This window comes from Ursus americanus, chromosome 21 (genome assembly GCF_024610735.1).
Source record: "Ursus americanus isolate L20-20 chromosome 21, mUrsAme1.1.p, whole genome shotgun sequence".
Classification (NCBI taxonomy): domain Eukaryota; kingdom Metazoa; phylum Chordata; class Mammalia; order Carnivora; family Ursidae; genus Ursus; species Ursus americanus.
Genome location: NC_142147.1, coordinates 54,439,630 through 54,451,471, shown reverse-complemented (window position 1 = coordinate 54,451,471; position 11,842 = coordinate 54,439,630). Strand labels below are relative to the sequence as shown.

General features: G+C 44.2%; 1 protein-coding gene across 4 annotated transcripts in view; it reads left to right on the top strand.

Annotated features, from left to right (window-relative positions):
* LOC148108326 (KRAB domain-containing protein 5-like) overlaps positions 1-11,842 on the top strand; it is a 52,506-nt gene that overhangs the window by 24,667 nt on the left and 15,997 nt on the right. For 3 of the 4 annotated variants that reach the window (XM_087871146.1, XM_087871144.1, XM_087871145.1), the window contains exons 2-4: positions 4-78; positions 3,112-3,238; positions 3,725-3,820. In XM_087871146.1, the coding sequence (XP_087727272.1) occupies positions 64-78; positions 3,112-3,238; positions 3,725-3,820 (238 nt within the window). In that variant the 5' untranslated portion in view covers positions 4-63. Of the gene's footprint in view, positions 1-3; positions 79-3,111; positions 3,239-3,724; positions 10,727-11,842 lie in introns of those variants that run through there. The other variant, XM_087871147.1, reaches the window with a different exon arrangement.

Below are 11,842 nucleotides of genomic sequence, written 5' to 3'. Positions count from 1 at the left end.
CAGCTGTGATTTCTCCTGGAATCCTTCTGAGCAAGAAGTCCAGAGGACGAGGTGAAAGAAGAAATGGCCAGTTCTCGGGTAAGCCTGGCGTCCGAGTTCTGAGGCCCTGTCGTCTTTTTCTCGTGAAATTCCTTACATTTAGAAATTGTTAATATTGATTTTTTTTTCTAGTTCTGATGTTTCTGCTCTATGTTGACGCCCAATTTTTAAACCTTTTCAGACATGATACTCAAAATGGTCTTTAGAACCCTTCTCCCCTATGAGCCAGAGCCTTCTATCCCTTCTCTCCAACCGGGCTTAGAGTAGGCCATCAACAGTTGTCACTTTGAATGAAAGACCTGCCTGCCAGTATTGCAAATAGTCCTTTGGTGACAGATCCTTGGGAAGGTGTTGAGTTAAAGGATTCCTATTGCTGAAGGGGTCTGGTCCTGGGATATCAGTGATGGAAAATGGTCTTATTTAGGCCCCATCTGGAAGCCTTATAAGCTCTGTGTAGACCAGGAGTAAGAAAATGCACAGATAAACAGCGAATATGAAAAGATATGATATCCAGAATCACTTGGAATATTCTCTGAAAATCAAAGGGGGGGGGTTCATGTTCCTTAGAATGTGTCTAAAATACACTAAGTAGTACCGGACGAGGAAAGCATACGTGATTGAAGTTTGTATACATCGACCGTATTCTCATAATCTAATTGACATTCTGATTTACTGTTTAGGCCACAAGGATGTGGTTCCTAAATGGTGTGTCTCTTGATCAGATGGGGGCCCCCAAATTAGGGCACTGGTTAGGTGGAAGCTGGTGGCAGGGGAAGTGAGAGAACGCACTCGAGGCAGAACAGAGGCGCTAGAAGTTCATTGACTGCACAGCGAGGGAGCGGCGGACAGGACTGCAGAGGGCCTGTCTGCAAGGAGGCTGCGGCTGTTACTAAAGGGGGAAGATATGGGGAGATGGAATCTTCCCCTTTTGGGGAACTGAACCTGGTTGTAAGTAGCCCATTGGTTCGTTAGGGCCTACGGATCATTGGGGGTGGGTCACCTGATGGGCCTTTCGTGTTCAGCCAGGGGGTCACTGCCCCTTTCAGCGTTCCGTTGCTCAAGCCTGTTTGCCTAAAAGCAGCCTCTACGAAGAACAGACTGTTTCAGGGTTCTTGTCTGGTGGCGAGATGGAAGAATGGATCTCAGGGACACAAGAGGGTAAAGTGATTATCAAGTGAAGAGGAGAACAGAGGGAAGCAGCATCATCCACAAAGTGATTTATAAGCGTCATGTCATTGACAATGGCTCTTGCGTTCATCACCGTGACAGTTTTCTGCTCTGTCACTTCTCACGTGTATATAACTACTTCCTAAACATAGGGATGGGTGCATGGAATGGGAAAAGATTAGGTCGGTTTTGCGTGGATAACTTTTTGTTTCCGTCGTTCTTGTCACCTGCTGTGAACATTGGTTTAGAGTCCTCTCTGTATATTGACCTGTGTGTCCTTTTCTATTGACTCTAGAACCCATAACCTGGGTTACGACCGGATGCCTTGAATGTACTGGATGTTCTGGATGTTTGACAAAATAGTCACAAAAAATAGAAGAATAATGGGTTTACTCTCTTCGATTATTATTTTTTTATTAATTTATGAAAAAATTAGAGTAAACCCATTTACTCTCTTCGACTATTATTTTTTTATTAATTTATGAAAAACTGTTATATCTCCTAACTGTGAAATGCTCAGAAAGGTTCGTTGCCTTTCTTGCTATTCTAGAACCTAGAACCAATTCCTGTAAAACCCATTCAGTTCCAAGTCCTCCAAGAATTCTTCCTTTCTGAGCTCTACCTCTTTGTTATTCATAAATGCGTTCCTTCCCATCGGCTAAAGCCTTGTTAGAAATGCCAGAATTCTTGAACAGAAACTGCATTTTCATGAGATCTCCAATGCACTATTGTGAAATTCTAATCACATTAGAATTTGATGAGTATGTTTGTAACCCACCAACACTTCCACGTAAGAAGTAGACACAACTTATACTGTATGTTATAAACACAGAACTCAATAATGTGAATGCCCGTGTTGATGCCTTCAGTTTACAAATTCTCTTGGAGAAACACACAGTATTTATACTGGTTTTGTGTATCATCTGCCATCCTTTACCTCGAAGTTAAACAGTACCTGAGAGCATATTACTGTGTTAAAAATTATCTTAACTGCAGGGGCGCCTGGGTGGCACAGCGGTTAAGCGTCTGCCTTCGGCTCAGGGCGTGATCCCGGCGTTATGGGATCGAGCCCCACGTCAGGCTCCTCCGCTGTGAGCCTGCTTCTTCCTCTCCCACTCCCCCTGCTTGTGTTCCCTCTCTCGCTGGCTGTCTCTCTCTCTTTCAAATAAATAAATAAAATCTTTAAAAAAAAAAAAAACAAGAAAAAATTAACTGCAGACAGCAGGAAACTCACCTAAGGTGAGCCAGTTCTCCTCGTTTAACTCCGTTACCATGAGTTCACTCCTTGGTGAGTCACAGCAACTATACCAGGTGGTCTTGTCACACAAGGGAAACTTGATTTGTAGGAAATAAAATTACAGGGGATAACTTCCAAAACAGAGACTCACAGAGCAAGGGGAAATGATTTCCTTTTATTTCGGGTTAGGGTGGATCTTCAGAAAAGGGGAGCCTGTCACCTCATGTAGAGCTCGGCATAAAGTTGCACACGGACCTTAACAAAATGCTTCGTACATTCGGTAACTGAGGTTTGTGCTGCTCCGTGGGTGGAGAATATTAGCCTTATATTGAGGTAAAGGTAACTAGATCACTCCATGGGATACATCTGGGTCCCTCTGCCTCAAACTGGGCCAGCCCAAGCACTTCCCATGGGCGGTCATTACCTTTCATTGGATAGTTTCTGTTTTCCCCGCAGGAGACTCTGCCCACGGGGTGTTTTGGCTGAAGTAAAGGATAAGGTGGACAGAAGAAGTGAAGTAAAATGTGGGACCAAATTTGGGGGGGTAGTCAGGTAAGCAGTGAAAGTCAGATGTTGGGGTCTAGCTGGTGACACTAACTCCCTCTTGATCTTAGGGACCACTGTGAACTCTGTCGATGGCCACTTGGTGACGGTGGTATGTCTTGCAGGGACTGCTGACATTCGGGGACGTGGCCATAGAATTCTCCCAGGAGGAGTGGCGATGCCTGAGCCACACGCAGCGGGAACTGTACAGGGACGTGATGCTGGAGAACTACGGACACCTCCTGTTCTTGGGTGAGGATGACTCCTTCCAGATTTCCCAACCACTCTCGGGGTTTCATTCTTCTTTTGAAGACTGTCTCTTGGAAGATTCCCCTGGGAATGCCTGGAATTCAGATCCAGGCAGAAAGGGAAATAAGTAGGGGTTTGTAGATGGAGACAAAAATCTTCCTGATGTTTATTTTCAGCTTTAGCTTCCGCTTCCTTAGGGTCACATCATTTCTGTCGATTAGTGGTAGTTCTGAACCTGGCGTGGCGTGGAGCGGTACTGCCTGCATTTAAACTCCAGTTTTACGCCACCTTATCGTCTCGGTAGAACTTGGAAGTGCAAGTTAGGAAGTGAGTGTTTGAAACTCCTGCATGTTCTCTAGGGGCCGTTGGTGAACAGTGCTGGGGAAATCATCTTCTAGAATTCTACAATGTTCTCTCTTCCCTACTGAGCCCAGTAGTGGCTTGCAAGAATCCACAGCCATACTTATTTTCCCTTTCTCTATGAAACAGGTGTCATTGTGTCCAAGCCTGATTTGGTCTCCCTTTTGGAGCAGAGGAAGGAACCGTGGGGTGAGAAGAGGAACAAGGCAGTACTCTTTGATCCAGGTAGGTGGGAATGAATGAAGTCGATGACAAAGGGACGTCCAAGTCTGAAGGAGGAGGAAGATAGACCTTAAAATGGGGTTCCAGTAGCTCTGCTGGGATGAAAATCAGTTGGAAACGCCCAGGTGTATTTCTTCATCTCTCACAGAGGGACATCTGTTCGCCAACATTGTCATGGTTTCATATTCTCGTATAAGAGTGATAGAAATCATGGTGGAGTAAGTCTTCAGGGAATCATTATTTACAGTGAAGTAAGATAGAGAGCTGTGCCTGGCGGCTTAGTCAGTTATGCATCCGTCTCTCCATTTCGCTCAGGTCATGATCTTAGGGTCTTGGGAAGGAGCCCCACGTTGGGCTCAATGCTCAGCAGAGGCTGCTAGGAATTCTGTCTCTCCCTCTCCCTCTGGCCCTCCTCTGCTATGCTCTCACACGCTCTTTCTCTAAAGAAATGGACAAAGCTTCTAAAAAAATATAATGAAAATAAAGTAAGATAGAGAAACATTTTGATTTTTAAATAGATCTGCCAGGGGGCTCCCGGTGGCTCAGTCAGTTACGCGTTGACTCTTGGTGTCAGCTCTGGTGTTGATCTCAGTGTCAGGAAGTGGAGTGTGATGGGGGTTCCCTCTCCCTCTGCCGTGCCCCGCCCCTGCTCAGTCACACTCGCTTGCTCTCAATTTTTTTTTTCTCTCTCAAATTAGTAAAAAATCTTTAAAAAATCAATAGATTGGCCAGATGCTGATTAAGGAGAATACACTGGCAATTCATTAAAATCTGGATGTATTTTCATAGTAGCAATTAATAGAAGTTAAGAACATTAGCTATGCCATTGAAATGGAGAGATTTTTTGCAGATATCTGAAGAAAGCATAGCAAACTTTTCTGTAAAGGGCGTAAAATTAGTGTAAATCCACTTTTACTCAATAATTAACTTCAGTTTGAAAAGCATGAAAAGCACAACTCACAGATCATTATCTCAGAGGAACAAGAATGGTTCTTGAATGCTAGTAATAGGTATTTTGAACAAGAATCATACATTGATATTGCAGTGGTTTCTTTATTTTTTTATTTTTTATTTTTTTAAAAAGATTTTATTTATTTATTTGACAGAGAGAGAGAGAGCCAGAGAGAGAGGGAACACAAGCAGGGGGAGTGGGAGAGGAAGAAGCAGGCTCCCAGTGGAGGAGCCTGATGTGGGTCTCGATCCCATAACACCACGATCATACCCTGAGCCGAAGGCAGACGCTTAAGGACTGAGCCACCCAGGCACCCCTGCAGTGGTTTCTTTAGAGTGCATTTGAAATTGATATGTTTTAATTAGTAACACTGAATGGATTTTAATGTGTTAACACTTATCGGGAAAGAAGTGTTACCCTACACAAACCGTAGCCTGCCCCAAATACATCAACATTGTACGTAAAGAGACAGAAGCACAAAGTACACTTGGCCCTTGAACTACATGGGTTTGCACTGTGTGGGTCTACTTACAGTGAGATTTAATTATAGTACAGTTCTGTAAATGTATTTTCTCTTCCTTCTGATTTTCCTAACATTTTCTTTTCTTGAGCTTCCTTTATTATAGGAATATCATATATAACCTATAAAATATATGAATTGACTGGGTACTTTTTTATGAGAGAGAATAAGAAGGGGGAGCAAGAGAGGGAGAAGCAGGCTTCCCACTGAGCAGGGGGCCCGATGTGGGGCTCGATCCCAGGACCCTGAGATCATGACCTGAGCCGAAGGTAGGTGGTTTACCGACTGAGCCACCCAGGTTCCCTAACTGACTGTTTTTGGTAAGGTTTCTTGTCAACGGTAGGCTCTTGAAATTAAATATTAGGGAGTCAACCTTATACATGGATTTCTAACTGCATGGGGCTGGGTACTTTGAACCCCTGTGGTTTTTTTGTTTTTTTGTTTTTTTATAAAGATTTTATTTACTTATTTCACAGAGATAGAGACAGCCAGCGAGAGAGGGAACACAAGCAGGGGAAGTGGGAGAGGAAGAAGCAGGCTCACAGCAGAGGAGCCTGATTTGGGGCTCGATCCCAGAACGCCGGGATCATGCCCTGAACCAAAGGCAGAGGCTTAACCGCTGTGCCACCCAGGCACCCCTGAACCCCTGTTTTATTCAAGAGTCAGGAGTCACCTGTATCTGTTAAAGCAGTGGGATGATATCACTAATAGTCTTTTTCGCCTGTGGTCTTTAACCTCAAATTATTTGAGATGATTTTCCCCATGTTTAGGTAATACACATTTTCCTCCTTATTTTAACTGCTAGAGGAGTATGATGTTTCTAAGAGGAATGATACAGATGTTTTTTTATGAGCGTGTGGCTAAAGGATTTCCTGATACTGCTACCTTGGGATGCGATGCCTCAGTTCTTGGCCCTTCTCTCTGCCTGCACTCAGTCTTGACCTCTTCCTGTTGTCCCTCAAGGCATATTATGGACAGCCTCCAGGATCTATGAGTAGTCAACTTTATTTCACGTCCCTTGTTGTCTTTAATTGAACCATGACTCATCATCCAGTCCCCAGGGATCCTACTTAACAACTGCTAATTGACCAAAGTCGGTACTTAGGTAATTACAAGGCATATCTACAGAATTTTCATTTGCTATTTATAAAATTTTACCCTATATTTTTCATTGCTTGTTTTTGTGAGTTTACAGAACACAGTGTTTTATGGTTTTGATATGCACAGAATGCACAATGTTATATTAAGCTAAAGATATATTTTGGAGTAAAAGAATAATTAGGAAGAAGTACGTATGTGTTTGTGTGTGTACCTGTATCTTCAGAAGCTAAGGGAATATTGGAGCAAAGAAGGTTATTTCCGAATTTCAAAATTCATGATTTCCTAGTAAACAAAAATGGTATATATTCATAATGGGAATAATTTTCTCTACATTGTGTTGAATTTATTTCTTCTAAATCTCATGTACATTGGCTTGAAAATCTCCCCATGCAAATCATGTCTTGTCTACCTCCCTATTTCTCAGGTAGGATCTACTCCATTTTCATTGTTCCAATGTTGCTTATATGTTTTACTCAGGGATTTTAAGAAGAGTTTGCATGAAATGACATGGTGTTTAAAAATTCATCCGAATATGGGAGCAATTCCTCACTGAGCATCTTAAATTCCATATAGTTTAATTGCTCCATTTCACTTCTTGCTTCTCAAGTGGAGAAGAGCACTAAGTAAGATTTCTTTACTTACTGTTCTTTTCGCTTGGAAGTGACGTCATCCAAGGTAGTCACTTTATTCTTAAACAGTTTGATTAGGTGAAAAGTTGAGGACTTCATGATTCATGGGTTGTTTTAACTTTCATTTGAAGGGACCAAGCATGGGACACTGCTCAGGGCTTAGCAGAGGTTCTAAACCTAGGAAGAAAACAGTATTGTCTTGGGAGTGATGGTGCAGCCCAAGGTGAGATGAAACATATTTAGGCTAAAGAATTGGCATGAATTCTTCATGTGGGGAGAGGACACCTCTCCAAGGCTGCACCACTGACTAAATGTAGAAAGATAAATTTTACTTGTTTTCCTTCCAGATCCCCTCCAGTGTTTCCATGTCCTCCTCTCCTTTATAATGTGAGGCCTCGCCACTGTCCTCCTTTCCTGTGTTATGGAGACTGCATTGTCCCTGCTCTCTGCCTCCCACACGAGCTGCACAGGCCCTTGTAGGTTCTTAGGAGTAGCTTTAAAATTTTTAATTGAATGGGAAATGGTTGGTAACTGGATCATTTGAGACCCTGTGTACGATGTAAATACTATACCGTCACCATGTCCTTGGTAGAAAGGAAGACACCATCGATGGGCCACAGGATTACTTCAGGCACTTGGTACTCAGAGTTGTGAGGACAGATAAAACATGATAATGGGATCCTTCGAGAGGGAGATAAAGCTTACTAAAAGCAGATATGGACAGTTTTAAGAGATTGTATTAATTTATTTGAGAAAGGGAGAGAGAGCGAGCGCAGGAGCAGAAGGAGGGGCAGAGGCAGAGGGAGAAACAGACTCGCCCTGAGCCTGAGATCATGACCTGAGCTGAGGGCATGTGCCCAGCTGACTGAGACACCCAGGTGCCCCTGGACAGCTCTTATAATGTGGGGGAAGGAGGTGTAAGGAGCTCCCTTTGGTCATTTCAAGATCTTAAGAAGCTTCTGGTGATGAACAAATATGACAGAGTTGGGGACTTGGGAACTCTGGTAGTTTTTTGGGATTCAGGGACATCAGATCCTTGCCTCATGATTTCATGAATTCCTGGGTGGTCCTGAGGGCCAGGTGCTCTTGGATGACAGAGATGACTGTACCTTTCCAGGTGCAGATGCGTGGGAGTGGGTGGAGAGAGGATATTGGATGACTTTAACATTGTGGGCGTAGATTCAAGATGTCATTCGACAGAGTCGATATTGAAGATGAAGAAGGCTTTTGGATACGAACAGGCAGAAGCAGCAGGCATGTGCTGGGGGTGCACGAAACACTGGTGTCCTAGGTGTATAACCGCGACACAGGTCTGATGCATTGTACATGGCTGACATTCTAGGGTTGCTGACCCACAGCTGGCAGGGCGCCCTCCCTTGCTTCCGCTCAGCCCGTTGATGAATCTAGCCGTGTGCTCTGGACTGTGTGCAAGGCACGGGCTACCTGAGGAGCAGGTCACCAGCCACGAGCGTGGCTGCTTCAGAAAGCCCACGCAGTTTTTAGTCCTAACGTCCCTATGTTGTTTCACAGCCCATGCCGTTCTTCATACCCATCCTGATCCGAGGGGAAAGGAGGGTTTTTATCAGTTGTAGAAACTGATAAATTTGGGTAGTATATTATGCTCACATTTCACAGTGGTTCAGTTGAAGGATAATAATTCATTTTTCAGTGCCTGTTATTTTGTGGGAAGATCCACCGTGAAAAAGTTGATGGATGCTTACAGAAAAGATGTGTGTTTTGTGTTAGCTCCACGGTGAGCAGGTCGATGCTCAGGTCTTATAAAATGGCTCAGACATCGTGGAGTGTACCCTGATTTTTCCATGTCTTCCCTCTGGTATTGTTTACCTACAGGCATCATGTGTATCCTTGTTCTCTCGTGGCCCCAAGATACCTGCCCCTCCACCAGGCATCAAACCATGTTCCTTGCGGGAAAAGAAGGCAGTGTATGTCTGATAGGACTCAGAGAATTTGATTTAAAGCCTTCCTGTGTTCATTCAGGGAAAGCCATCCTCCCCACGGCACTGCTCCCTCCATGTCATTGAGCAGAACTCCCTCCTATGGGCCAGTTTAAGGAGCGATGGCTAAGTGTAGCACAGGTGGCCATACAAGATACTTGTGAATGGCTCTTGTTCTCTGATCTGCTTCAAAGCATGTGACAGAAAGGCAATCACACATTGCACTGAAACTAGCTCTTACGTAAAGGTGCTGAAATGTAGCCTGTCCTTACATGAATGCATAGGGCGTTTATTCGGCATCCAAATGGAGTACTAATTAAGAGCTCCTTAAACGTGCGTGCAGTACTTATGTTCTAATGGTAAAAGTCCTCAAGTACAGTTTCATACTGAGAATGCGATATTCAGTGCCATCGTAGTATAACGTGTATTAATGCCTTGTATGCATTTCGTAACTTCATAAAATATTTAAGTAAATTCCAATTCACTTGAATTTGGATGGCTTTCATTCTGGAATGTGAACAGAAGTGTATTTGGGGTGATCCCATGAAGATCTAGGGAAGGTACTGAGAGAAGGGAGAGATGGAAGGACTCTTAAGATAGACTGTGTGAGAGTCCAGTTCATTTATGAATAAAGAAAATACGTGTTGTGTAGGTTGTGTGTGTTTGTCACAACACTAGCGTGACTACAAACATGGACGGTTTCTAGAGTGACTTATCTGTGGGTAAGTCACGGATGACCTGTGACTTAGTTACTACAAAGGGGGTCAAATTTAGCCTGTGTCAGAATCACCAGGAACAGTAGTAAGTGTCAGGTTGCGGGGTCTATCACCAAGTTCCCATGTGAGTAGTTCTGGGGTGCAGTCTCCCAAATTTCCTTTCTTATACTTTCTCCGGGGCCTGCCTATAGAACCCACTTTGAGAACCAGTGTCTGGGCACACAAGTATGCTTACGTTCTTCGTAAGGAGAGTAGCCTGTGCAGACAGCAGTCAGTCGCACAAGTCTGCAGTCCTGCTTCTCCAGGTGTGAACGTGGACTCGTGTGTGCTGGACGTTTCCTGTGTTTTTACCTTGGACACCTGACCTCTGTGTCTGGTTCTTAATAGTCAAGCAGAATGCCACTCAGGCTCTGTGTCTGTGGTTTGAGTTGAAAATTTCACTTTGAAGTCTCTGTTCACAGAGGCTGTTCAGTGTGAAGACTTCTGGGTGAACCACTGAGTGTCAAAGAGGAAAGAGAATCCAAGCACAGGTCAGCTTCTGGAAGGGCATTTGACCTCTGTGCATCATTGTTCATACGTAGGGTATCCAGATTCAAACCCTGACTCTACCGATATGGAGTGGATCAATAAACCTTCTTTGAACTAAATCCTTTCTCTTCGTAAAAGGGTAACAATATTAGCACCAACCCCTAGAATCAAGAAGTTTAAATGCACTACAGTAGATAAAGCATCAGTAACATGGGACGTACGTTGTACACACTTTGTAAAGGAACATGTCAGACTTTAGTGACTATTTTGGATTTTACCTTTTATGAGAAAGGAAGCCCACAAGTCATGTTTCATGCTGACTCCTTTCTATTTGAATGTGAATAGTGAACCTTGGAAAATAACCGAATAGCCTGTGTGCATTTGAAAATTGGGCTGATCTATCTGGGCCAAATATTTGTGGGAATCCTGCAGAATTTCTCACACTTGTATCTGTACCTATTCCTTTACTTAATTGGAATGAAAGCAAGTTTGAGAGGTTTTTTTTTTTCCCCTTAAAGATTTGTTTGTTTATGTGTGAGAGAGAGAGCACAAGCAGGAGGGGCAGAGGGGGAAGAAGAGAGAATCCGAAGCGACTCTGTGCTCAGCATGGAGCCCAAGGCAGTGCTTGATCTCAGGACGCTGAGATGAGGGCCTGAGCAGAAACCAAGAGTCTGGGAAATTAACCAGCTGCACCACACAGAAGCCCCAAGTTTGCGAGGTTTTATTCCCAGTCATCTGAATGTAGCCTCCAGATGTAGCCTCTAAAATGACTATTTGTCATTACTTCTAGAGGAATCCTAAGGATTATGACAGCTTCTGGTTTAAAATATTTGCAATAATTTCAATGTCAACTTATTTTCTACGTTCACAGAGGGCCAGACCTGTGTCTGTTGAAAACTGTGGGCCCCCGAGTGTTTGCCAAGCCAATGCTTGCAAGTCCAGTGGGACCAGAGGTTATGTTCAAAGGTTTGCAGGACTGAAGGCCATTCTCTGCTGGTGGGCAGTACCATAGGCAAGACTCTGTGACTGCCTGGGTTCGTGGTTCAAATTCCTGGTCATGAAGAATAAGAAGTTATACTCAATACTTGGGCAATGCTGATGGCTTGGGTTTCTCCCCAACTAGGACTAAAAGATAGGCTGTAGGATTGCCCAGGGTCTTTGTTCAGGTTTCCTGATGGGGCGTAAGTGTAGGCTATGTTCAGCAGTGGAGGTATGCTCAGCAGTGGGAAGTGACTTCCAACTTGCATACCTGCCCAGACAGGGCCATAGAATGGCCTTCATGCTCTGGTTCAACTTGTTGGCTGGAGATCCAAGTCAGGCACAGCTTCTGACAGATCTCCTTGACTAGGTGGGTCCATCTCAACTCTACAAGTGGGCAGAGTCACAGGGTTCTCCCATTGGGTGTCACCACAAGGTGGAAGACAGTCTGGTCTGGCAGTCTTCAAAGATCTGAGCACTGGTTGCCTTAAGCCTTACCCACCCTCTCCGTGTCTGTATGATCCACAGTGGTCCAGCTCTGCAGATTCCCCCAGGGTTCCCCTTAAAGTCAGACCTAAGTGGGCAACCAGGGTAGTGGCCTGCCATTTGAGGAATGTTGGAGGCCCACTCTGGGCTCTTCACTTCT